The following is a 27,052-nucleotide window of genomic DNA, read 5'->3' as shown; positions in this document are numbered from 1 at the left end:
TCGTTTGCAACATCACGCAGATGCATCTGTATTAAATTATCATTTTTTTTTCCTTTATATTTTTCAATCGGCCAACTATATTTAACTGTTCTGTCAGTTTAAATTACACAAAATTTTTTATGATTTAATCTAGTAGTTGTCTCATTTTATTTCTTGCAGTTTGTCAGCCAAAATCAACTCTGTCGTAACGCACACACACAGTTTTACGGCCACCAGATTACACGAAACGATACGCGGTTCACTCGAAAGATAAATGCTTACTTTTTTGGGTTCTACTAGTATCTGGCAGCGAAATTACTCATATACACGGCCTTTCATATGAAGTCTGTTGCTGGGCGACGCAGGAAGCCCGGCCTTCAAAAGTAAGTTCGCGGCCTGATTTTGCCTTGTCTTCGTGATTTTTCGTCTAAACGCCATCTATCGTAAAAAAAAAACAGCTCGGGTCGGTCGTCTAAATTGCTCGGCAATCTCTCACCGTTCAGCCTAAAATTACGGGGTACTAGACGTTAACTCCAGCGTTATCTGCTCTACAAGGTGATACCAATGTCCGCGTTCTCGCTTGGAAGGTAAGAAGATTAATGGAGGACCCCAATTACACCACAAGTTTTTGAGGTACCCAAAATTGGCAGCACTAAAAATTTTTGTCATTTACTTTCTACGATGGTTTTTCTCCAATACATTTTGTCACTGCTTTCAACTTCGGTCCTTGAATGCTCGAAAAGGTGAAATCTTTGGATTAATAAAATCAAAGCAATGAAAAATTAGAGTTTTTCTGTTTCCACCGTAATAGTTTCCTTCAAAGCATCGAATCGCCCGTTGCTTAAATCACTAAATGATATAAAGAATTTTATGGTACATCTTTTTTTAGGAAACTCGATTTACACAATCAAAGGGAACGCCAATAAAAAAAACAAAACAAAAACAGGCCCAAATATCAATATCGTCAACATTTCTCTATTTCTGTTTATACCTCAAGATTCATTTAATATGGTCATGAGGTGAGCTTCAAATCCACTCCAATTGGAGGGTTTAAAAAATTCATCTTCATTAAACATCATCTATGGTAAACATTGGCATCTTGGCCGAGCAGGAAATCGAGGCTACGCACCACAGTCTGAAATAATGGAGCGTACAAAAATTACCGGTGCTCGATGAGACATATTGAGTGCGAGAAAAGATAACTGTGTGTAATATAACTATGGTTTTTGAGTTGCCTAATTATAAGGAAGCTTTTACATTCCGAAAATAACGATGCGGGCAACGACGGAATCCAGTTTAAAATCCAAAAGAACTGCACAGACGGAAGCTGGTGCAGTTCGCGATTTGTTTTAATTGTAGCCACCGTCTGTCCAAATAACCACTCGTTTGGTTTTATCACAGCTAGCTAAAGCAAAGTCGCTCGGATGCCAGGCTACAGCTATCACGGCAGAGCTAAAACAAAAACAAGAAAAAAAAAAGTGTACGTTATACACGTCAGCCTAAAGCTTTGATTAAGCATTTAGAATATTACCTGTGCTCTTTAAGTCTCTGTTCGACAACGGTTGTAGAAGTATTGAAAATGAAGACGGTCCCATCAGTCGATCCAACCGAAATATATTCGCCGCTGCTGCTGAATGCAGCTCGGTTCCAATCGCATGCCACGTGGAATTCGTCATCACTGCGTTGAGTCGCAAACAAAACGTCGAAGAAGTAAAAGTGTTATTGCTTTTTTTAAAATGTGAATTAGCCACACTCAGAAGGGAGAGCATGCAACGCAAATGACTAGTTTGGAGAACCAAATACCGTTCGAGGAGATTGGATTGCTACAGTGACCAGAACAAAAAAGGAAAAGCACAAGGCACGCGGCAATACTAGCCGCTAGAACCGTTAGCAGCAGCCAATAAATTAAACTTGGTACTGTTGAATGTGGCCACATCAGCGCATTCTACTGGACGTTGAACCGGCGGGCACTCAAGAGTCGCTCAAGCGCACTGAATTACGTTCTCCAATTCAGTTAGTTTGAAGCGGTTTGAAGAGAGAAGCGATTATACTCACGTAAAAGAATTGCAAATCTTCTGGTTCATCCGTAAATCGATGGTGACGAGACTGTCGTCACGGACGCAGGCCAGCAAGTAATTGCGATCGCGGGACAGGTCCAGCGAGGTGACTTTACCCTGAAGGAGGATCTCGTTGTGACTGGTTTCTGAACGCTGATCCCAGAAACGGATTTTCTTGTCGAAATGACCAGATAGAATTTGAACACCGTCGATTGTCACCAGGTCGTTACAGCTGGAACCAGCAAACTTTGTCGCAATGCCTGTTGTGGTTACGACAAACGTAAAATATGACGTACAAAACATTAAAACTTTGCGCCGTCGGAGATATCCGAATCAATAAGACAGAAGAGTTGTAGAAATAATGCAAGTTTCATCGCGTGAACGCCCTTGATTTTTCGTCGAAGGGCGAAGTCAATGGCCAAGAGAAACAATAACTTTCAATCGTCAACAGTGTCAACATTTCTACGACCCCTATCATTTGAAATCGGATTGTGGTGGAAAGAAAAGGTAACGTTTCGTTAAACCAAATCGAGGTACATAATGAACCGGCTACCACCTAGGGCCGGCCACAGTGACCACATCCTGCTGAACTCTTATTGACCAGCAACTTGTGTCGCTGTTCAGAGTGTCTGTACTGTTACCGACAAGGATGAAATACAGTATGGCGTGCGTTTCAAATTATATCCAAAGTGTAGCATCTATCTATTTTTGTAAAAAGCCGTACGCCACCAGCTAGGAAACTATCGAAAACAGTGTCCCAAAATTGGATCCACTTCAATTAATTGATTGGAAGTTTCTTGGTCGAATGCACGTCCAACGAAACCTGAAAATGTACGATCAACTTACACGCTCTAGACCGCAGGTCCCAAATCTTCAGAGTACGATCGTGACTCCCCGTGACGACCATCGACGTGTCGCCCATGAATCGAGCCGCCAAAACCTTGCCGCTGTGCCCTGTCAACGTGTGCTGTTACAAACACAAGAAAAACGAACATAAATATTTAGAAAATATACACACACAAAAAGTGTTGTAGTACACGACGAAAACAACGACATGACAATTCAACAACCCAAAATTGTTAAGAAATGACACTTGCACAACACTTATTACGTTCATGATAACTATCCCATGAAAGGGTCAATTGTCTCTCCGACACAACAGGGAGGATGTAAGAATATACACAAGTTCAACAGTCCTTTATTTAGAATGTCGTGAACTGCGTGGCTGTTTGGGTATACAAGTATGTCTTGAGCATCTAATAACCCCCTCTTTTTCTTTAGCTTTTCCCACGACAAACAAGAAAAAAAGAAGAAGGCGGTCATATGTCCGCCCTAACTGAAAACGGATAGCGAAAAAAGCCCTTGTGAAATTTATGAATAACGACGTCGAAAATCATAGAAGCCTCAACTTACAGTTTGATGTGAATCTAACAGACGCAATCTATTGTCTTTGCGGTGTCTGCGATCCGTTCGTTTTCACCTAATCTCGAAAATGTATTGGTCGTTTGCAGTTTGATCCAACGTCAAGCGTAAACCAAAGAAGAAACCGCTCGAAACTCCTTCACCCGCACTAGCATTTCCTGGAACGAGTCTTCGGTACGCAACATCGAATCCCGTGGAAGACATGTTGCAAGATCTACGTCTGCAGCAGTAGCTCAACTAATTATCAGCTCAATATGGATGACTAGAAGAGTACAGGAAAACACCGCTAACATGACGGCATATCAAACAAATAAGGAAAGAAAAAGAACAGCTGATGGGAGTGTCCTTTAATCATCTACGACGAACAGACGGCAAATAAAAAAGGGTTGGATTTGTTTGCTAGATTAAGCAAAACATTTATTAGATGAGATGATTATTTTAAAAGGACCGTCTTTGTCAATTGAAACCAGAAGGGAACTCCTGTAAAAATAAAATAATGGAGATCGATGCAATGGCAAGGAAAATCCCATGAGTTAGGCAAATGAATGGACATCACAATACTCGGTCTGTTTCCTGGAACATTAGCAACATTCGCGGAAGCGAAGTTGGGAAGCGAAATTTGCCACGCTAAAGAATTGCTTTGCTATTTCAGTGAACGACACTTATCCCGTTTTAAAGGGAAACATGAGAACGAATTTATTTGATTTTTTTTAAAATATCTACTTGCCGAATATTTAAACGCCCGAAGGTGACGTGAACAATTCTTTGTAAGGTTCAAGCCCTATGTTATCATTCTTCACGTTTTTCAGCTTTTCCCTGTGCATTGACCGGCCTTCATGATCCAATCTGCTAAATAGAAACTTTAATTGCCGTTACATAAAAAGAAATGTTGACGAGAATCGCTGACGTCAAAATTGCAACTGCTTTTCGTCCTCGTTAGATGAGTCAATTGTATACGCATCCTAGGTCTTTTTGTTGCCTGTAATATTCTTTGGCTTTTCTTCTACCTTTTCCCATTTTTTATTGTTCTGCTACGGACAAGAAATGCAGCCAAAAGAACAGCTAGTCACATCAAATAAAGGCTAGCTTCAACAACAACAACAACAACAACAAAAAAATAATAATAATAATATTTAGGCCATTCTTACACGGCCTGCCTGTCTCTGCAGACTGACGGATCTTTTGTGTTGACAGAGCGGTTTAACCTCGTCAAGCGAAATGATCAACGTGAAAAGAGAGGAAACAACAACAATAACTGGGCCAGTAAGTGCAAGCAGCGGAATATCTATGACCACAGAGTTAACCTGACCGTGCGAGAGGCACGCAACAAATAGTGGAGCGTTTTCAATTCGCTGACGTAACTGTTTGATGGAAACCAAGCCAATTCGATACTATCAATGTCGCGTTTTCTCACGTCTGGTCATGCGAAACCCTGTTAGTCGGTGACAGAATTCATACGCTGTGCTGCGGACCTGTTGCGCCATTCACAATCGTTCCGTCAACCGTTTACACGGTGTCTCATCCCACGATTGACATTGATTATTATAAGCAAAACTAGGCATGAAGTTAAACAGTTACGCGGGGGAGACTGAACTATTCGTGGCATTGTCACTGATTGGCAACGCCCTGTTGAACGCAGTGGCTTAAACGTTAGCGAAATGTATACGACAGCGTTTCTGCCAATCCGTTCCACCCTGAATTTGACGATCATCCATCGACTTCCGTTCATTCAAGTCCGAGAAATGAAATGACCGAAAGAAGATGACAATAAAACAAAAAACAAAAATTCGGTTGGCGCGCACTTCACGCCAAATCACGTACACGCATATTCTGGTTAAAAATTTCGTTTTTGCCTGGGATTTTTCTTTTTTCAGGTTCTTCAAACGGACAGTTAGGTACACCGAAATCGCCGTCACGCCATTTAAGAGGGCATCAACCAAATGAAACAAATTGGACTACCGACAGTTGACTGGCCGAACTTTTATCGGACATTCCAAGTGAAACGATTCAAACTAAGCAGGAGGAAAAATGTGAACTCAATTGGGGAAAACAAATTGATGGTAAAAGGATGCGTATTTCCGTCCGTCGCGTGAAAATGCAATAAGATTGGAAACCATTACGGTTTTGGCTATTTCGTTACTGGAAGTCAAAGGGAATGACCTTGTGAACACGTTTTTCTCAAGAAGAGAGCTAATATTAACCGTTACAGTCCTTTGCTGAGTCATTCGAGCTAAACAAACTCATCATCACCAAGTACATTCACCTAAGAGTGCGCCATTTTCGTTTTGCTTGTTTTGTTTTTTTTTCCTTCTCTTTCGATATGTCAATGAAGCGTTGGGCATTTCCGCTCCGTACTGGCACGGAACTGTGCACTTCCTATCGGTCTGCATGTGTGTGAATGAAACAGTCATAACGATAATGTCGGCGAAGATAAACGATGCAACACATCTCTTGACGTTCTCACCGTGACGATGGGTTTTCACCAACAACACAAAATTAAGGACTAGCAAGGATTTCATTCACTTTCATTTGCTGGGCAGCGATTCAAAGGAAATAAAAGCCCCCCACCTTCTTCTACTGGACGGAATCATTCCGGATTTTTAAATAGGCGATTCGACTAACAAAAAAAAAAAAAAAACGCAATTTTGTGCGGCTCATTGGCGGCTTTAACTAAGAAACCGAAAAAAAAAATCCAAGTTCTTTTTTTTTTTATCATTCCATTGTCGCTGCGGTTTTTTTTCATGTCCCCCTGCCGTGCACGTAGACACGACGAGTCACACGCATCTATCTTGTCCACCAATCTTAGAAAAACAGTTGAATGCGAAAGAAGGTATTCAAAATAGTGAAGAAGATCGTGCAGATTGAAGCGGGTATACTAAGAAGAGTATCCATCTTTCGTGAGACAGTTTTTTTTTAAGCCGGAACGTCTAAAACTATCTATTTCACGTGTTTAGATCGGCACGTCGTAGACGTTAAAAACGAAAAGAGCCTTTCAGGACAGGACTATTGAAAGGTTTTGTTGTTTTTTTTTTTTTTCCCCACAGATTTCTATGGTTTTCAAGAGTAAAATGAAAGGCATTTGAGTGATCTCAAAGTAAATCAATTAAAGAAAATAGCGCGCTATTGTCCCCTGTGGAAGTGAATGAACAAGTTTCCATGACAAACAATTACATTAAGCGATAGACATGTGAAATTAGATGCAGATTAGCATCTAATAGAGAGAAAATGACGCACCACAATGGCATTGAGAAATGTAAAAATAAAAAAAAAAAAATGCAGATTGCGGCATCCGTAAAAGACCAAAGGCGTCGGCAACAACACCTGCCGAGTTCCACGCATTCGAACACAGGCGACGGCGTACTCAAAAGGACAATCCATTCAAATAGTTATAATTATAATACGCACAGGAACTGACTGGAATGTCCATAGAGTGCTACTGGTCGAGTGGACACGACACCGGAAATTGACTGGAACCAAATGGGATTTGGCCAGTGTTTTATTTTTTAATTTTATTTTTTTCAAAAATCTCAACTTAAACTTGATTTGCCATTTTTTTTTTTTTGCTTTTATCTCTCTTCTACCATTTTATAAAATAGCATAACACGGTCGTAAAGCGTTCCAGAAGGTGGATAGAAATGTAATGAAATTTCCCTTTTCTTTTCTCGAGGAATAGTATAGCTTCGGCCGACAATAGCTCATTTTCATCGAGTTCGTATTTCTTTATAGCCCTTACGTTCTCCCTCCACTTTAACGAGCAAAGCTGTTAAATGACGAAGGGCTACTTTTGTTGTACGCAGCCTCGCTGGCGCCAATGATTTTGCCTATTTTTTATTTACTTTTTTCGCAGATAATTCAGTTGTTCTTTAATATAACTAATGGAGTTTTTAGTCAAGGAAGGGTGTCGACCCAGACAGCTTTAAACTATATTACAGTACGGACCCATTTCCCCGAAAAATTCAACTCAATTGGAATCAACCGACAGCAATCATCTTCAGTATTTTCGGACGTGATCAAAAACCACAGAGGACGGAATGGAATAAACGCAGACGTCCTTCAAACGGCCAGAAAAGAATAAATGTAATTATCCAAAATGATAAAAAAAAAAACGTATGTAGGCTATATAATGAAAAGTTAGCTAGAGGGCAGGAGTGTCATCAAATTACATTGCTATCCCATGGACAGCTCCGCACTTGCTCTCTTTATCGAATCGATTCAAAACGCGGAATTTTTTAAAAATAAAAAGGTACAAATGAAGTGTCCCATAACGAGGGCATTTCACTCTTTGCCCTAAAATCGCAGGCACAACCAAATAATCCAATAATGGACGTAACGGCGTGTAGAACTAGAGATAAACATGAAAAAATCACATTCAAATGAAAGCGAATTTGAACGCATCGTCCAAACTGGCGGTCACGGATGGCCTCGAGCCAAGGATGTGTTTTTCCACGGCGATTCAAGCCTTCACGTAACGCTCTCACTTTTTGTAAGCAAACACCCTCAGGTCTATTTAGCGATGGATAAAAATGACCGCAACTTCCGCGCTTACCGAACGTCAGAATTTCAACCGAAAACTGATTTCATTTTTATTTCAAAACTCATTGCTACTATTTTTTTTTTCGTGTTCTCTCATTTCGTGTAACCTCCTACCAACCCCTCATTTTATTTTTTTAACGACGCATCTATTTAATGCTAAGCAAATCAACCGAATAGAGTCCTCCACCACCTGGGCTTTCTATCCCTATCCTATATTGACTTAGGAATAGCTTTTGAATGCTGTTGGTGGCGAAGGAAATGACTAAGACTAACCTTAAAATTCTTTGGTCGCAAACCTATTCGATCGATTCTATTCCAATCGGGGGGTATGTCGTGCCTCAACGATTGTGTTTTTTTTCACTGTCTTTTTTTTTGAGCTTCGAAATGTCCTTCACCTTTTATCCGCAAACACACAAACACACACACAAAAGACAATTCAAGCGAATAAAGAAAAGAAATGAAAAAAAAATAAGATGGGATTTCCACCATGCGCGTGACGATAAACAAACGCGTTAGAGCAAAAGTTCGTTAGACTCTTAAAAAAAAATAATTTGTGAAATAGAAAACCTTTTCAATCAGAGCACTACTTTTCCAAGATGGCTATGAACGGGGGGAAAAAAAAACACTTTTCAAACGGCGTGGCTTGTACGAGACGCATAAGTGGCCACAATCGTTTCAGCAAAATGGTTTTAACTCGACTAATCGCGCTTGCTTTAACGACCGATAATGGAACATGGACCAATAGAACGAGGTGACGATAACAAAAGAAAAAAGGGTTGCGTTTGCCACCCATCGCGAATTAACGGATCGCTTTTGTTCTTTATACTACGAAAGTGAAATGAAACAAGACGGCCATAACGGAAGATGGCAATCATACGGAACGTAACTAACAAGAAGATGAAAAGGATAAAGAGAAAAAATAAAAATAAAAACGAATTCCGTTCTTGTGATCGCGAGCTTGAGACGCGTGCTATGTTAGCTAAATAAAAGGACCCGATCCGCTATGTCCAGTTGTCGTCTTGTTTTGTTTGGTAAAGGAAACAAACAACGACAAATAAACAAGCCAAAAAAAATCAAATAAAATAAAAAATCTGACGCTTGAGAAATTTCCCGATGAGCTTCTTTCGTCACATACGTAGGCTACTATACGCTCGCAATCGTAAGTCTTGTTCCCGCGTGCATTTGCCGTCCATCCCTGTGACCGTTCTCACACACACCTCTCGTCACGAATGCGCACAACCTCTGCTCACGCTGCCAATTCTTTTCCAAGTAAACAAACGAATCAAAACAAAAATGTTCTCGTTATAATCTAAGAACATTATACTATTCGAAAAATTTGCCGCGAGTTCTTTTCTTATTCGAATGTCCAACCGCCAGGCAAAAGTTCGTTGCCTGGGATTCGCTAATCGACAAGTTGTACAAATAAAACAACGACGACCCCCTGTGACGTGCATCCTGACGTAAATCAGCCAATGGTACCAAAAAAAAAAAAAAAATGAGAATAAAAAGAAAAAGGAGAAAAAAAAAAAAACGGTCCATTTTTCTTCCATTGATTTCACACCGTCCGCGTAACGGCACCAGCGTTGATAAACGACCTGTTGTTAAATCGATGCTATCAATATCGATCACTACCGCGTAGCAATAAACCTTTTCCACATGACAGACCAAGTCATTAACTTTGAATAATAAAATTAAAAAAAAAAAAAAACAAAAACGAATAGTGCCATAGAAATCGGCAGGGGTGAAATCGGATTACTTTTGAATAGCTTCCATAAAGGTAAGAATCGCGCAAAACTGCTGTTTCAAGTTGGTCGGAAGGTCAGCGTGACGGAGCCCTGGCAGAGTCATAACAAGAGATGCAAAGGCAAGAAACTTCCAACTCACGGTGAGAGAAAACAAATAAAAAGGAAGAATAGCTTATGAAAAATAAGAAATAAAAATATAACAATAATAATAATATAAAAAAAGAAGAAGACATTGAGCGAGCACAGGGCGCTCCCCCTGACCGCTTGGTTGATTTCGGAAGGTCGGGCAAATGCGGTCTGATGGTGGGCCGTTGGTTGAATGCGTCACCGGCCGGAACAAGTATATACAACACAATAGGTTAGATGACCGGAATACGACCCGTTATGCCATGTATACACACACACACACACACACACCAGTGTGCAAACAATTCGACACCGAGAGACTGTTTACCTTATAGATGCACAATTCTTAAGTTGAGTCCATTATTCGAAGAACAAATGAATATAGAAGAAATAGAGCGGGGTGGGCGTCCTTTTAACTCGAAAGAGATTTGGACAAAGCGACAATTGGAGAAAAGATTTAACAAATCCTTCCCCCCCCCCCCCCTTAAAAAAAAAAAAAAATTAGATTTATTTTTCCCGCGTGAGTCTCTTCTTCCGGCTAAAAATTGGGCGGCGCAGGCCGGTTGGTAAAAGGAATGTAAATAAATAAAATTGGTGGGCACTTCCGCGTGAATCTTTTTCCTCGTTTCTCACGGTCTCCAAACCATACAACGCGAGTGACTAGCCTCTCAAAAGAAGGATTCAAAAACAAGAAAAAAGACGATTCTTCTTTCTTGTATCACACACTCTGCGCATTAACTCGTCACAGGCAAACAAGAGAGACGCACACTTGTGGTCTACGATCAACGAGGAGACAGACAAAGAGACGAATGGGCGAGAAACGAAAGGAAACAAGGTTCACAAATGCTGTCAAGACCGGCACAACTAAGGGACGGTAAAGTTACCTAGTTATCTACACATCCAATTAAAAGGGCGTGTCAACGCCATCCGTCACTACTGCTGGCCACGTAAAGCAGACAAATAAATGCAATTGCGTGCCATTCTTCGCTCAATCATTTACGAAAGATAATTTACGTATCAAACAGCAAAAAAATTCTTCCGGGCGCTCGGTGGCTTATTTTGTGTGTGTGAGAGCGATAAGGACACATTCTGACAAAGTAACATCATGTTCCTTCTCTCCTTTAACATCAAATGTTGCTCGGGTTAATAGTGTGAGAAAATGATTGCCAAAAAGTAAACACAATTTGCCTAATCTTCTCTACAACATGAAAAAAGGGATTTTTTTAAAATGATTTCGAAACCCTTTTTTTGCAATTTAATAATTTCTTCGTGTTATCCACGTCTCTCGTCATGGGGGAATGGTGGAGTGGAGAACAATAACAGCTCCCGCAGGTGTTTCGTCTTTACAATAGTTTTTGCTACCACACTTAAAAGCGAGCGTAATGAAGAAGGCCAATTAAAAAATCGATTCTCGGAATTGGCTTGTTCTTCATTTAAACGTCGTCAGCGCCAACAAGGAGAAAGAACGCGAAGAAGCGGATGCCTTTGCTCTATAACAAGATCGAACTTTCTCAGAAAATTTTGGAAAAGCAAAAAAACACAAACTGATGGCTCCAAACACATCGTCCTGTTTGACACGTCCCAGCAAATTCAATTTTCTCTTATGATCGAGGATGGATCAAAACGGATCTCTTGTAAAAGAAAAATAATAATAAGAAAACAACAAGCGAAGAGTAAAACAATACAAACAAAAAACAAAAACAAAAAACAAACTGTAAACGGGTTCTCTAACCTTCCGTCATCTATTGTCAGCACATCTTTAACGCTATAAGACAACAACAAAACACGGACGAGGAAGACGAGGCGAATCATTTACTTCTGCGACGACACGCTAAAATATTCATCAGATGGTTAGCGTCCGCCTTCGCAATTTTGATATACTAATCATGTCGCTATTGAGGTGCCTTTCGGGCACGCGTAATCGCCGACCGTGTCGAGCGCGTCGTCATCACACGGTCGTTTGAAACACTCCCATATAGGAACGACGACAGAGATCTGTTTCCAACGAACATGGTAGTAATAAAAAAGTAAAAAAAAAAGGTAAACACATCATCCGAGGAATAATTCGAGTGTACAATGTCGGCTTTGCTGCATCATCGCCAAGCGGAGAGAGACGGTAGCATTTCACGAACGTCGGCGGTTATTCACCTCGTTACGACTTTTCTTAAGCCTTAACAACACAGAAAATCGAGGAGCTCTATCATCGTATTTTCCCGACGCTCTTTATCAAGATCGCAAACACGTCGGCTGTTGATACACACAGGTGTGTATCAATGGGCTACTAGAAATATATTAGAAGAAGAAGAAAAAAAAGGGAAAACAGGTACAGGCCCATGTTTCATCGCCCTTTTTTTGGCCACATCATGCTGTTTGGTTGAATTCAATTAACGGAATGACGCTCTTGATTTTTTGTTTGACAAGGGCAATGTAAAAATTCTTTTTTTTTAAAGACAGGTTTTCCAACAAATAGTGCGAGGTTTTCTTATTTGTGGCATTCTTTGGCAAATTGCTATGCTGAAATGAAATGTTCAGGGGAATTAAAGGGGAGGCCCTTGAAATAACCTCTAGCTGATGCGTGATCGGGAAAGAAGAGCCGGCCAACAGGTTTTCGAAAAATTTACCGAATAGCACCGCGCCAATGATCAAGACTGGTGCAAGTACATAAAACATGTCGGATTTAACAAAAATAAAAACCGCACAAAGCTAACAGAGCCAGCTATTTATGGTCATTCAACCAGTAGGTTTATCGACTTGGACCAACTATTGCTGCTAAATCTGCTAGCGCTAAATTCTCTCTGCGCAATTGAACAAACACACACATATAGTCAAACACTTTGGAAGTCCGTCACGCAAAACGAAGTGTTTTGTTGACAACATTCACGACAAGTTTTTTTTTTGTGTGTGTGTCTGTTCAACTATTCCCTACAACGCGTTTTACAAATCGATATGAATGGAAAAAAAAAAAAAATGTTTTTCCGGTTAACTGGTTGCTTGATCCGCTATCGTGAGAAGCCGATTGGACGGGTATATACGAATGTCGGGCAAGTTACACAAACCGGAACCGAATGAATCTAAAGAATCATCGAACTGATCCGCTCTGCCATGTAATAAACATGCATGTGTCCTGTATGTTTCTCATATGCGGTCGTGACTCGTGGAGTTCACCCTGGCCATTCTAACTGTACAATTTAATCAACGCTTCTAACATTACTGTGTACCTGTCCTACTGGATTTTCTTCCTTTCTTTCTATTTCGTTCGGTATTTATTGTTTTCCATGGCACAAACTATAGGAAACAAATGCCGATGATGATGACATTACGAACCGCATAACAACCTTCGTTGGGTATTGACCAGCGGGGAATGTCAACCACCTTCAGGTGGGAATAGATTCCTCTCTTCCCCCCCCCCATATTCTGATGGACTGCCAGAAAAGACAAGACATAAAAAGCCAACAAGATTCTTCTTTCGTTTATCATCATGACTTCTTTTTTTTCTTCTACCGTCTTCCCCCCTCTTTCCCTCGTCTACAATATTTTATTTAAGGACCACCGCAAGTTTCCCGAGCTGTGCGTGAGAAAAACGTGGTCACCCCCTCTGTGTCTCTCGCAGTCCATCCGCAGCCGAATTCATTTCTTTACAGAGGGACATCACGAGGTTGTTCGAACGTGATATAGCACCCACCAACAAAAACAACTTGGCCGATTATTGAACAATACGTTAAAGAAAATGCGCCATCATCAGAGTACAATTGAAAGACGGAACGTCCAGCACAACGGCATCTTTCAACTCAGATTATTTGGCACTTAATATAAGGAACAGCTTTTGATTCTTATTCGTACACACAAAAAAAAAATAAAAATCTTGATTTCTTTGGTGCGAATGACACGCAGCAGTTTCAAATGATGATCACATCAAAATACGGGACATAAATGTATATATCTACTGGAGATGTGTAATATACTTTGTCGACGGATACCGGATGCGTAGCGGGCGCGGTGTTTATTGAAGCCAACGATTATCTCGCTGACATTATACAACAAAGAGTGTCAATAATAAAAAAAAAATAGATTCAACGCCTCTGCTGTAAAAGAAAAAATGCAGCCCTATATATATGTAGCTTCGGTCACTTTAGGGCATTGACGTAAAAAAGAAAAATTGACCGGTAAAAAAAAAAAAAGGCGTTACGCAATGGCAAGGTCTAGGTACTCTTCTTTGCCCAACTTCAATCACCTATCTAATAGTTTCAAGGTAAGAAAAGAAAAAAAAGAGCAACATGTTAAGACTAAACAAAATGCAACGTCATCGTCGACGCAGTTGGGGGTACCCAAAAGAAGAATGGACACGGCTGTTTTATTGATTTAAGATATTGTCATTCTTTTTCTTCTAATGTTTAAATAACAACGTCGTCCGTTCGATAATATTGACATTCGAATGTATATGCAGACATCGAGTTGTTGTCCGGTTATCGTGACCGGTTGAACAAGAGCTTTCACCAGGCTCACGAAGACACACGCAAACAAACCAAACATTTAATACCTGACAAAAAAACTTGTGCCAAAACAACAACCTCGAGACCCGCTATTTATTCTTCTATTCATCAGAGTCCATCGGCATCACTTTCTTCGTCCCCTTAATGACATTCAAAACATGTGGAAGAGGCCATTTCATTTAGGACTTGGAAGTTGTTTAACTTGTTTTAAAAACACATTTGCTAACCCTTTCACTAACTCTTAACTCTCGTTCTCAAAAAGATAAAAAAAGAAAAAGAAAGAACAGTTAGGCGATAAATTTTGAGAACCTCAACGAGTAAGTGTTGCAATAAAAGCTCGAGGGGAAGGTAAGAAAGAAAAAGTTAAAGAAAATATATTTTTTCAAGAAGGAGCGAATGCGATGGCCAATGCCTCACATCCGGTAACTTTGCTCTGTAATCATCAGCAAATATAAAAATTTGAAAATGCAAATGAGGAGGTTTCAAAAAATGGTGGATCGAAGGAAGCGCATTGGTGAAATGTTTGATGATATTTTTCCCTGATGAAGTAGTAAATCAAATAAGGATCATTAATCGCGACAAGAGCACACGACAGATGGACAGCCGGACAAATCCAATCAAGGAAATCTAGGGGTCATTATCACGAGCATTCGCGCTGAAACGAAAGAAGTCTAGACCAAGAATTAAAAAGGATACACACACAAAAAAGACGGAGAATGTTGCGACAACAAGAGACAAAAAAAAAAGGCGTCACACCAAAATAAAATGTTTTGCTTGAACGGTAGCGACAGAGAGTCTTAACAGCCATCTTTTTTTAAAACATTCATTTGTCTAACTAAATCAAGAGTCATCGGCCGCAATGAAATGGTACAAGAAAAGACCAACGCGTCATCTGAAGAAAAAAAAGAGAGACACGTAATGAATGGATGTCAACCATTTCGGGTTTTTATTAATTCTTTGATAATTCAAAAATTTTGACATTTTTGCCCTCTTTTTTTTAAAATTTTTTTTGTAGTATAGGCAGATTTGTTTCGACTGCAAGGACCGACGTCGAACGCTCTATAACGAATGGGCTACGCGCCGCAACTGAAAGATAAATCGGCCAAGCGCAAATAAAGAAGAATGCATTTGTTGACGATAAGAACAAGTCTAAAAGTAAAAACAGGCACAATCAAAACAAGCACAATCAATGATTTGTGTGAGTAGCGGTGATAGACATAGAGGCCGGACATCGCTCCCTCCTGTTCATCCCCTGTCTTTCCCTTTTCTTTTGCTAGTCCTCCGTCAACTTTCCCTTTGACACTCAACCTCTTCAATGAGAGTTTCTCCTATTCTAGTTGATTGAAAGATCGACAATTTGACATTTATAGAGTACGAATACAAAACCGCAAGTTGAAAAAAAAAAAAAATATGAAGACTTCAATAAATAAAAAAAGAATGGCTGTCGTAAGAAATCGATAAGAGACAATTCAGGGACAGTTACGAACCACAGACAAATAAATTCCACAGTCAATCGATGTGCCCATGACAATATAAATGCCCGCCAGTTGATACACCACAACAACTTGATTTTCTGTCGAGTTCCACCCCAATGTTCAACCATGTTCTCATTATTAAGGCCAAGATCAGAGACAGACAAGGCTCCCAGACAACAACAACAACAAAAATAGAAAAATCCCACCCGAAAGCGCGTGAACAAGCGAACCAGAAAAAAAGAAAAAAAAAATGGAAATAACATTTTTCTGATTTAATGTGGATGCGATTTGGACAGCTTTAAGAATTGGATGAGGGACGCAAGTTAGCCCGCCGGTCCTTCATTTTTTGTAAAATTCTCACGCAGGTGTTACCACAGAAAACACTGCCAGAATATTTCTGTGTCTCACATTGACTTGGGTTTCATTTTGCTTTTGGTTTCCTTCCTAACAAAAATTGGAATGTCGAGAACAAGGAGAAGGAGTTCGGTTGAATTACGATTGTGTTCGTTCATTTCTGCCTCAATTATTCAACGGTATAAAAAGAACTATTTCGGGTGTTTAGCAATCGTGAAAACTGGGCCCTCTGCAAAGACAAAGTCTAGAAAATCTACAAACAAAACGGCAACAACAGACTCCTTCCCGAACCCACAACAAAAAAATAAAGGAAGGCAACGTGCAGTTGGTGCGCGGTCATCTTCACGATCTTCTTCTTTTCGGCCATGATTTCTCGGGGTGAAAGACATGGGTGTTAAGTATTATTACAGACAGCAAACAAGCTTTAGGAAACAGCTGGCAGCATTTTGCTATCTGTGCCATCTATTATAGCCCTCCCATTCCATCACGGCACCGAAATGCACGAATCATCTTTTTTTTAACTCGATTCAATTCTAGAACTAAAAAGAATTGTCGACATCATTTCGGACGGTCGGTAGTTATCCTTCATTTTTAAGAAACTTGAAACAAACTTTCGTTTTCTTTTCAAAACAAAATGTTTAAAGTTTTCCTTCGGCTAGAATTTCGTTCCTCGTCATTGTATAATTGCGCGGGCATCCGTCACCCAAGGCTAAGGTGGCTCCAGAGAACGACGCCAGTTGGTGTTTGTTCCTGAATTCGCCGTGTGTGTTGGGAATCATTAATCACCAGCACGCCAACGGGTTGCTGTTGCAAAGGAGCACTATTGTTATTTCCCCTCCGCATTTCGATAAAGAATTGTAGTCTCAGAATCCAATGAAAAACGCGAACAGCCGAAATCCTTTTAATTGTTACCGCGGCAAGTTCAAGGTGAACAAATAAATCAATAAATCGACAAATTATCACTAGCCTTTTTATTTTTCCAATGACACCAATCAAAAAGCAAAAAGAACCGTAATTTTTGTTGTTGTTTTTTTTTAAACTATTTCGCGAGAGAAACGGAACGCGCCGAGTAAATGCCGATTCAGCCGACTGTAAATAACTCGCGTTACTCTAAAAAAGGCTAACAAAAATAAACCGTCCAGCGCGCTGCGATGATTTCCAGTCATTCAATGCGTCGTCAAGTTTAAGAGAGAGACAGAGACTGACCAGCGGTTTATCATCCGTAACGTATCCTCTATATGCTCATATACATACAGTAAGAGGATTACAAGAAATATACCCAATGACCGTTACATTGATTGACCCTTTCGGAACGATGGCGGTTATTTCATCAGGTATTTCTTGAAACCTTGTAAAATAAAAAAAAGGGGAAGGAATTTTTCTTTTCCTTTTACACCCGTCGAAAAATGGGTAACCGGCCGCGACCGTCTCTTATTCGATACCAAAAGACTTGGACTTTATTTCTCAACCACAGGCATGGGAATAGAAGGTGCGCGCGCGCGGGCAAGAAGGACGGAAAGTTTGTTTTTTTTTTCGTCTTGTTCTGGTGGAGTCGGCGAGAAGGTATTCTATCAACCGCACCAAAATGCCACACCATGTACCACCACCAGTTGAGGCAACAGCCTTGTCTCCTTCCGTTCCAACCCACCTGTCCAGCAGGTTATTGGCACTGGCCAGGCTTTTTTTTCTTTTTTAAACTGCCCATTTCATTTTTCTTTTTTCCCTTCATTTTTATTATGTAACGATACAGTGTCGAGTGATGGACAAAATGTACAGCAGGCAAGAAAACAATATCAAAGAATTGTCCATCCGTACTCGATTCGCCAAATATGATTGAAATCATTTCGTTCCAGCGTAGTGAGTAATCAGTGGAACCGGCCGAACAATAAGAAGAAAATTGATACCGCAACCGATAATAAGAGAAGACGGCGACTTGATCTGACAGTCACCGTTATCCTCGCTCTATTGTTTTAAACGTTTTCCAACATGTTGTTGGCTTTAATCTCAATTACGTTAAGTCATTTTGTATGGCTCGGCTGCTGAAACGCAATTTGAATTTAAACAGAGAAAAGGCGCGCATCCTCTTTCAATTCAAATGAGCGGAGACAATGTAACACACACACACACACACAAAAGTGACAAGTTCCAACACTATATGGAACAAGGATGCAAATGAACTGAAAGTTCCAGTACGCCAACAGATGCGCGACGAACTAGCCACTTTTTTTAAAAAGACTATTTCATTTAAACGTCGTTTAATGGGTCGTACGAGAATAGGACGAAGGAAAGGGAATACCGACAAACATGTGTTGGATTACTCGTTTTTTTGGGGGACAAAACAAAAGAGAGTGAGGTATGGCCAGATGTCAGGAGGGACAAGTTGACTGTGTCATTTCCAAGACTCCGTAGAAAGAAGAATCGTAACAATCAAAAGATTACGGTAGCTTAGCGACAACACGCACGCTGACGGCCTCGTACTCTTCGTAAGGTGGAGGGGTAGTTGGCCTAAACGCTCGAGCAGGTAACTGACCTCCCCGGGATTTTGTTGACGCACGGTCAACTTAAAAAAAAAAAAAAAAACGACGCCAATGCTCCTTAAATTAAGGCATGCAGTGTAAGCAAACAACACGTCGAATTAAACGAAAACACTTTGGACGACGGTGGGATTGTTTCGTCAACCCGAAATAAATGGAATGGGAAAAAAAACAAGGCATTCGAAAAGATTTAAAAAAAAAATAAAATAAAATACAGAATTATCAAATATGACGGTCGAATACACCGTCGACAAGGGATAAGGATAGTTGTCGTAGCGACTAGAACAACAACGCGGGGGAGGGCTGGAACGGACGGCCGAAACATTGCTGGTTGGCTGTTTGGAGACGGGCGAACGAATGAAGGAAGAAAGAAAAGCCCCCAGGTTGGGAGGTATTCTGACGTCAAGAACCTTGACCATGAAAAAAAAAGAAAAGAAAGAAAAAAGACGGCAAAAGAGGAGGAACATCCTCGTGCCGTAATTCCGGAAGAGGGCATTCCGCCGCAGTGATACTTCCTCCAATGCGCCCGCGGTACCACTCGGCTCACGATATAAAAAGAACCGGTATCGAAGGAGTTTTCATCATTCCAACAACATCTTTCGAACAGTCCTCTCTTCAAGAGGTGCTCTCTCTTATTCAATCATCTAGGGTACAAGACAACAAGTTTTGATCCTTTTATTTATTTGGGCCATCGAGGTGAACATTTCGATTGGATTCCCTAAAGTTTTTGCGACTTCAGTTTGACATCGAATTCAAATTGCGACCAAAAGCAGCCGAGGAACACTTTCTGCCACTACGACCTTGCAAGGTAAGCTGAATTCACAACAATCCCTGTTAACACGCAATCCCATTTTTCTTCTCCCAAAAGTAGTAGAGTAAAAATTCATTTCTAACTGGCTGCGTCGAGCCTAGATCTACTTTCAAAATTTGCGTACCAAACACAAGTACCTAGAAAAAAACAAGGGGCTCTTTTTCTTCCTTTAAAGATCAAGTAACCAGTTCAATTGAATCAGCGAATTCAGATGAGCTAAAAAGAGGTTTACATTTCTAGTTCAAAAGAAAGGGCAAAAACATGTTACGGATACTTTCTTGATTAATACTTGGAAATCGTTCTCTGAAATTTTAAAAAATTGGACATCACTCTTAATTTACAGCTAGACCAGGGAACGTTGGACAAAAAAAAAAATTCAACTACGTCAATAGACTGATCGGTCAATCACCTCTGAGCGCAAGTTTTTTATCGTTAAGTAAACACAGGTGCATTAGACTTTCAAACGATCCGTCATGCAAGAAATAAAAGCACTGCGATTACTAATCACTACGTTCCTTGTCCTCTTCTGGACTAAAAAAAAAAAAAACTTTGTTTTTAAGGCATCTAAGTGTCTTGTTAACAGTTGTTGGCCAAAAAAAAAATAGAAAAGTAATAGAGAAGAACTATTGCAAACCACCTCGGGGTTTTCTTCTTCACTTGATGTGACACTGAAAGACAAACTTCACCCGTCACGGGCGACTTGCGCGGGAGGCGGGCAAGAGGAATAGCTCAAATTGTAGATAGAAAAAGAAACAAAAGACAAAAGCAAAAGAAACGCTTGACTGAGTCGAAGCTATAGCTGCGGGATTTGAACCCGATAGAGCAAGGACACTTGAAACGGTCAGTCCTTAACCAACAACAAGAAAGGGAAAGGACTCTATAACGAAGGAGTATATACCCTACATCTAGGGCTCTCTTTAGGTTTTTCTTTCAGTCCGATGACACTGCGATTGCTCAAGTTCAGTATAACGGTTACGCGTGCTGAATGCTAAAACAGACATTGCATAAAAACGATTTTTCTTTGTGAGTTAATTCAAAATGTGATTTGCCTTCCAAACAAAAATTAGGCAGAAATAGCAGAGAGATTCAAGAAATCGAGAGTTGCGAGCCTATTTGAAAACAGCGATTCCCATACGAAGCGACAGATGGCTAAACAAAGACGTCAGCCGGCATCGCACCTGGTGTGGTCGGCTACCTACATCCTTGTAATCATGATCGCCGGGATGATCGGTCTAGCCGAGGGCCAATTCACCGACACCGAAGAAACGAGCGGAGTCCCAACCACGCCCGCCAATTTGAGTTCATCTACTAGCATCGCTACGACTTCGGCCACACCACAACAGCAGCCGGAATCCCAGCCGCAAACGTCGGGACCTTCGTTTTCGTCCACTTCGCCCGCTACGGCCGGTTTAAATTGTCCGGAGGACAGCGTGACTTTCGAGCTCATTACTGGCTACGTCTATTCAGCACCTGCGGACATGCTCGATTCGCAACCGGGCACGCTCATGCTAACAGACTGTATTCAGACATGTAGGCAAAACGCTAGCTGTCAGTCCATCAATTACGAAACTGGACTCTGCGTCCTCTTCAGCTCCAACGCCGATTCCATGCCAGGTAGCAATTCATTTGCCACTTTCTTCTTTCTGAATTTTACCGATGGCAAACTCAAATGCCATTACTTTTTGTTCGTCCCCAGGTGCTTTGACAACTTCGCAATTCCCCGTCTTCACTTTGTACGTTCAAAAGAATTGCCTTCGCATTACGGTCGGCCCTACTGAACCCGTCGAGTCCATTACTGACGGCCGTGGAGCTCTCCGCATTAGCCCACCGAGCCAGCGCAACTCCCCGCTGAGGCCGCAACGTCTGCCGACCAGCCGAGCCGAGCCAGTCGGTGCCAACACCGTTTGTAATCGAGCTTGGAGTTTCGAACGCGTCCAAGGCTACGAATTAGAAGCCCTAGCTAAACGCCGTCGTCGCGTTGCCAACCGCCAGGCCTGCGAAGAACTCTGTCTCGGAGAACGTGAATTTACATGCAGGTCAGTTTGACTCTTTTATCTTTTCAATGATCCCGAAATCGATCAAGCGATGAACAAGGATAGAAAAAAAAAAGCAACAAACAAGAAGGAGGAAAAATGACTATTTTCAAGAACAAGAAAAAAAAAAAAGAGGCTTAATTGCATATAAACTAGCGAGAAACCGGTGTTTCCCACACACGGCAATTCCATTTTTGTCTTCGCCAAGGCAAAATGTTTCACAGGCGGTGATGCGTAACTGACCATCAGGCCTGTAACAAAAACCGACAATTTTCTCACAGACTCCAGTCGTTATTTCAATCGAGATGGCATTGCAAAATAGATATACCCACACCCAAAGAAAAAAGAATATTCTGAGGAAGAAAAGAAAAAAAAAAAAAAAGAGGATCACATTTTCAAAGAATAGAGATAGCTTTGATCAATTTTGTTGCTACAAGACGTTAAAACACGCCGACCACATGTCTAAATCCCGATTAGTACACTTGCCTTCTACTAGCAATCACGCAATTACCAGTTTCTAGCACTAATTGCTCCCTTGAAACATTTTGTTCGCAGGAATTCGGTTCCAAATTTGATATTCAAAGGGTCTCGGTTGTTGTTTCCCCGAAAAGATTAACAGTTTCAATCATAGACGCTCTGAATTGCAAACAAGGAAAGAATTCCTAATTGAGCTTCGAATTATTCCGCGAAATTGGATGACTCCATTTTGTCTCGAGTCTTTATGGCGATGCGCTTTAAAGACGCGCGTACTGGATGGCGGGGCCATCTGCAACAGGTTGCACTTTGCAGACCACCGCCGTATCTAACTCTATTCAATGACAGGTGCTTCAAAAAAAGAATTCAATAGACGTTGAAAGCTTTAACGACGTAACTGTTACCACACCCAAACAATCTAAAATAGTAGAAGAGCGAATAAAACCAACAACGGGAAGTTTATTTCTCATCTTCCTCGTCGTTGATTTTTCGTCTTTGGGATCAAAAAACAAAATTATCGGCCCGAAATGAACGTTAAAAAAAAAAACAACAACAACACAACAGCCAAAAAAAAAGAAGAGAGGAAAACAAAAGATTCGATATTGACGACAAGTGGCGAGAATTTAAAGTGCAGCGAACTTGAAAAGACCTTGTTGGCGGTTGTTCACTCGACCAAGACATCGTTTAGTTCTATTCTGAAATGACATAGCCAGCAACGATGAGACTTTAGAAAAAAGAAGAGGGAAGGTACCATCTGGTGCGATTTCTCACCAAACGAAAGTGTTATAGCCAGCAAACAGGTTTTCCCCGCTTATCCCGTTGAAGGGGGAAAATTGTGGAAACGCTCCGTAGATTTCCTACGCCATACGGAAAACAAGGAGCGCAATTTTCAACATTTCTCGTTTTCGATTTCAATTCTAAAAGATCGGTGAATTTCAACAACGTCACTGGCGATTGCCGACTATCCGACATGGACCGTCACACCATGGCTGGAACAGGAGCCTTCAAACCATCGAGCAGCTCTGATTACATGGAGAACAACTGCGTCGATGATCCCGTCAAGCTTTGCGAGTTCCAGAAATTGGAAGGCCGCATCCTCAAGACCGTCGACTCTGTTTTCCAAGACGTTAGCACCATCGATGATTGCCGCCAGCTCTGCCTCACCGCACCCTACCGTTGCCACTCTTTCGATTACGCTGACACTGGCGAGAACGTGTGCCGTCTTAGCCATCACGCTTTGGCCACTCTGACCAACATTCAGGTATTCAATTTCTTTACCTTTGCCCAATCGTCGACACAAAAATTAAAATGACGAACGCTTTTAGGAACCTTATTTGGAGATTGCCGGAGCAGCCACTTACGAATTGAGCTCATGCTACAACGTTACGATCGATTGCCGATCGGGAGACATGGTGGCTAAAATCCGAACCAGCAAAATCTTTAACGGCAAAATCTACGCTAAAGGCAGCCCCAATTCTTGCGTCAACGACGTCACAGCAAGCCTTGATTTCGAACTCCGCATGGCCTACAACGACATCGAATGCAACGTTCGCAAAGACGGACAAGGCCGATACTCCAACGACATCATTCTCCAACACCACGATCGCATCATTACTAGCGCTGATTTGGGTCTCTCCGTTCACTGCCAATACGATTTGGGAAATAAGAGCGTCTCTAACCAAGTCGACCTGGAGATCACCGGCGATATTATTCCAGTTCTCAGCGAAGAGGCCGTCGTCGAAGGTCCCAATGTCGTCATGCGTGTTACCTCCAAAGATGGCGTCGATGTGCCTTCCGCTCAAGTTGGTGATGCCCTCGACCTCCGCTTCGAGATCGTCGACAAAAACAGCCCGTACGAGATCTTCGTTCGCGACCTCGTCGCCTTGGATGGTGTCGACAGCAACGAAATTTTGCTGATCGATGACCGCGGTTGCCCCACCGATCCAAGCATCATGGGCGTCATTGACAAATCCGTTGAATCTAGCAAGATTCTTCTGAGCGCATTCGACGCTTTCAAATTCCCATCGTCAGACAAGGTTCAATTCCGCGCTCTTGTCTCACCCTGCCTACCTTCCTGCGAACCGGTCAAATGCGACGTTGCGGACTACACTGGTGACGTTCGTCTTCTCGATTCTTACGGTCGCAAGAGAAGAGCTCTGGCACGTCAAAGACGCGACGCTAGCAACGAAGAGGTCCTCGTTGTTCAAACGATCGAAATTGTCGACAGATTCAACCCACCACCAGCAGCCGATTTGTCCGACCGCGTGATGGAATTGGAAAAAGAGAGAAACCACTACTCGTTCATTAACGATTTGAAGCACGGCGGCAATACTTCGTTGACAGAAGTTTTTATCAAAGAGAAATTGTCGGGAAGCAGCTGTATCAACACGCTGGGCCTTATCATTGCTGGAGCTCTGTTCTTGGCCGCCCAATTGGTCATCATTGTAGCCTGGACTTACATCTGGCAAAGAAAGAGGCGTGCCAAGCAACAAGATAATATGACAATGGTGGACGTAGCCGTCAACAACCTCCACCAGCTCTACAACCCGAGCAATGCCGGTTACTCACGAAGACTCTAAAGCGTTCCAGACACCAGATTCTCTGTTGTTCTTTTTTAATCTCCTCGGTTGGTATTTTTTTGTCTAAAAAATGTTTCCCTCCCCGACAATGTGACTCACCAGGGAGACGCAAGGGGTTCAAGAAAACGCCTTCCCTCTTCCCGAAGAGTCATTAAGTCACAGACGTGGTTTCTCTTGATTTGGGGTTTTGAAAAGCGAGGTGATGGGGTATTCTATCGATTCTGAATGAGGCGTTTCTATCCTACTGATATATTCCACTCAATCTGTTCCAGTTATTCCTAGGCTTAAGAATTCCTTAGTAAACTTATGATATGAAATGCTTTCCCCTTCTGTCCCCCTGTCTCTCCGGTTTTTTTTTTCGTGCAATCAAACTACCTAGTGTTTGCAAACGGTCTTTTTCCTTATTTAAAAGTTAGGAACCTTAAAATTGTTCTCCTTTGTGTACATAGTATCGGTATCTTTTTTTCCAAAACCCAGAAATACAATGATCTTTGATTTGTCAAACTTACCCTGAGTCTTTGATCCTCCACTGTCCAGACACGGGTAGCAAAATCTATCGTTTAAGAAAATATTATTATCATATGTATACATATAACAACTAAACCACGCGTTTTTACCATTGGACGCGGCTAAGATTAAAGAACCATTCGCGTCAAATTCAACGGAAGTGATGCCAGCGTTGCTCCCTGTTAGGGATCCACGAAGAGAACAGGTATCTAAAATTCAAACAAACAACAAACAAGATAATTCATCTATTTCTCTATACTGATTACAGGATTTCTGATGTATTACTTTGGCCGATATCCCACAACTTAATTTTTCTGTCACCTCCACCAGATGCCAACATTCGACCAGCAGCGTTGAATTGGAGAGCATTGACTTCACCTTCATGAGCATCCTGTATAGGTATATAAGTATTACTGATGCATTTAATACTTTTATAAGCATAACTTACGAATTTCGAATGGACTTTGGTGGGAATTGATGATGAAAGGAGAGGTGTTTCAAAAAGAAGTCGGTCTGCAGTAACCACTTTTACTTCGCTCGCTGCTTCTTCGAGCTCTTTTTGCATTTGAGCTTGTTTAATTCTGTGAAGCAACCATAATACTTTCAGATATTATTTAATCAATCTGTGGGAAAAGCCAATAACTTACTTTACGAAATGTTCATTTTCTTTATTTAAAATTTCAGCATCATGAGCTTTATAAGCCATCAACCTCTCCACCAAAGCAATGTTTTCGTACTGCAAAAATTAGATTGGCTAGATTTCAAAACGTCGGAAAATTTGATGTATGAACTCACGTGAAGGATTTTCAATTTTTCTTCAATGGAAGCATATGCAATTTGGAGTGCTTGATGTTCATCTCTAAGAACCTGATTACCCCCTTCAGTCTCAGAAAGACTAATCTCCAGCTGTTTTTTTTCATCCTTCAAGGCAATAATTTTTGTTTCTGCTTCCGACAGTCTGTAATTACAAGAACATAATGCAATCAGTCCTCTTCCCATTTTCAGGCTAAAACATTTTGACTCACAAAGTTTCTTTCAAGTTGAGATTTTTTTCAGTTTCTTGTAATTTGCTGGTAAGGTCAACTATTTGCTGAGCATGCTCTCCTTTACGTCGGTGAAGATTTGTAAGTTCCTCTTGCAGGGAATATATCTTTTGCTCTAGGACCTAATTGATTAGCACAGTACCAATCTTTTTATCACTTGAGCTTCTACATGGTAAAAAATGAAATTCACTAACTGAAGATTTTTCTGTGACTTTTCCCTCCAATGTCCCTTGTCCATTCTGTAGATTTTCTTGCCTAAGTTTTTCATTCTGGATTGTAAGGAGTAGAATCTCATGCCTCAGTTCTGACACGGCATCAAACAACTTGTTGTCTAGCAAATTAAATGTGTATGGTTAAACCTCATATAATATTTATTGCTATTTGAAGAAGGGTAAATGTATTAGGGAATGTAGGTAAACAACTAGACGTACATGTGGATATGAGGATTTCGAAGGGTTCCTTTTCCCGATAATTTCTTTTTTCAATTTCTTTAAATATGACTCGTCTTATTGAAAGCTCGATATTTGAATAAGCTAAACCACCAGCCATGTTTACAATTTAACAAACGAAACATCAAAACAAGGCTTTCTACCCGCTGTTCTCCATAGAATACCCCTATAATAACTTCAAAGGCCGGAGAAACCACCAGGTGAAGAAGCAGAATCGACGACAGTGACCACCTCCCCGTGACAGAATTTTGTACTAGGCAAAATAGAAGAATCTATTTTACCTTTGCGATGCCTTTGCTGAAGAGATTTTCCATCCAAAGAAAGTACATCATAAATATATGAATCTTCATTCCAATCAAGAACAACACTGAAGTTGTTCTTCAATGTTGGAATGTGCGAATATCATAAAACCAGTCTTTCGAGACCTTCATGAAATTAAGT

The 27,052-nt window shown here is 41.1% G+C and overlaps 2 protein-coding genes across 2 annotated transcripts; one reads left to right on the top strand and one right to left on the bottom strand.

Moving 5' to 3' along the window:
* Positions 1-934: 934 nt before the first annotated feature.
* LOC116932227 (autophagy-related protein 16-1) lies at positions 935-26,809 on the bottom strand. Its single transcript, XM_032940029.2, has 13 exons — positions 26,594-26,809; positions 26,357-26,493; positions 26,145-26,284; positions 25,915-26,077; positions 25,767-25,855; positions 25,568-25,700; positions 25,405-25,510; positions 25,230-25,328; positions 25,122-25,165; positions 2,883-3,003; positions 2,035-2,296; positions 1,511-1,657; positions 935-1,431 (listed from the first exon to the last, which is right to left on the bottom strand). The coding sequence occupies exons 1-13, from the start codon at positions 26,709-26,711 to the stop codon at positions 1,329-1,331; spliced, it is 1,662 nt and encodes a 553-aa protein (XP_032795920.2). The 5' UTR covers positions 26,712-26,809; the 3' UTR covers positions 935-1,328.
* LOC116932142 lies at positions 19,286-25,120 on the top strand. Its single transcript, XM_032939908.2, has 5 exons — positions 19,286-19,523; positions 20,594-21,140; positions 21,223-21,562; positions 22,958-23,294; positions 23,359-25,120. The coding sequence occupies exons 2-5, from the start codon at positions 20,672-20,674 to the stop codon at positions 24,610-24,612; spliced, it is 2,400 nt and encodes a 799-aa protein (XP_032795799.2). The 5' UTR covers positions 19,286-19,523; positions 20,594-20,671; the 3' UTR covers positions 24,613-25,120.
* Positions 26,810-27,052: the final 243 nt, after the last annotated feature.

This window comes from Daphnia magna, linkage group LG10 (genome assembly GCF_020631705.1).
Source record: "Daphnia magna isolate NIES linkage group LG10, ASM2063170v1.1, whole genome shotgun sequence".
Lineage (NCBI taxonomy): Eukaryota > Metazoa > Arthropoda > Branchiopoda > Diplostraca > Daphniidae > Daphnia > Daphnia magna.
This window is presented reverse-complemented; position numbering and strand designations above follow the sequence as displayed.

Excerpts from the sequence above, each read along its gene's own strand:
- LOC116932142 (XM_032939908.2), top strand. The coding sequence starts at position 20,672 with ATGGCTAAACAAAGACGTCAGCCGGCATCGCACCTGGTGTGGTCGGCT. Across the intron at positions 21,141-21,222 it reads CAACGCCGATTCCATGCCAG|GTGCTTTGACAACTTCGCAA; the intron begins GTAGCAATTCAT and ends GTTCGTCCCCAG. Across the intron at positions 23,295-23,358 it reads CCACTCTGACCAACATTCAG|GAACCTTATTTGGAGATTGC; the intron begins GTATTCAATTTC and ends GAACGCTTTTAG.
- LOC116932227 (XM_032940029.2), bottom strand. The coding sequence starts at position 26,711 with ATGGCTGGTGGTTTAGCTTATTCAAATATCGAGCTTTCAATAAGACGA. Across the intron at positions 25,329-25,404 it reads GTTGTGGGATATCGGCCAAA|ATACCTGTTCTCTTCGTGGA; the intron begins GTAATACATCAG and ends TTTGAATTTTAG. Across the intron at positions 1,432-1,510 it reads CAGAGACTTAAAGAGCACAG|CTCTGCCGTGATAGCTGTAG; the intron begins GTAATATTCTAA and ends TTTTTGTTTTAG.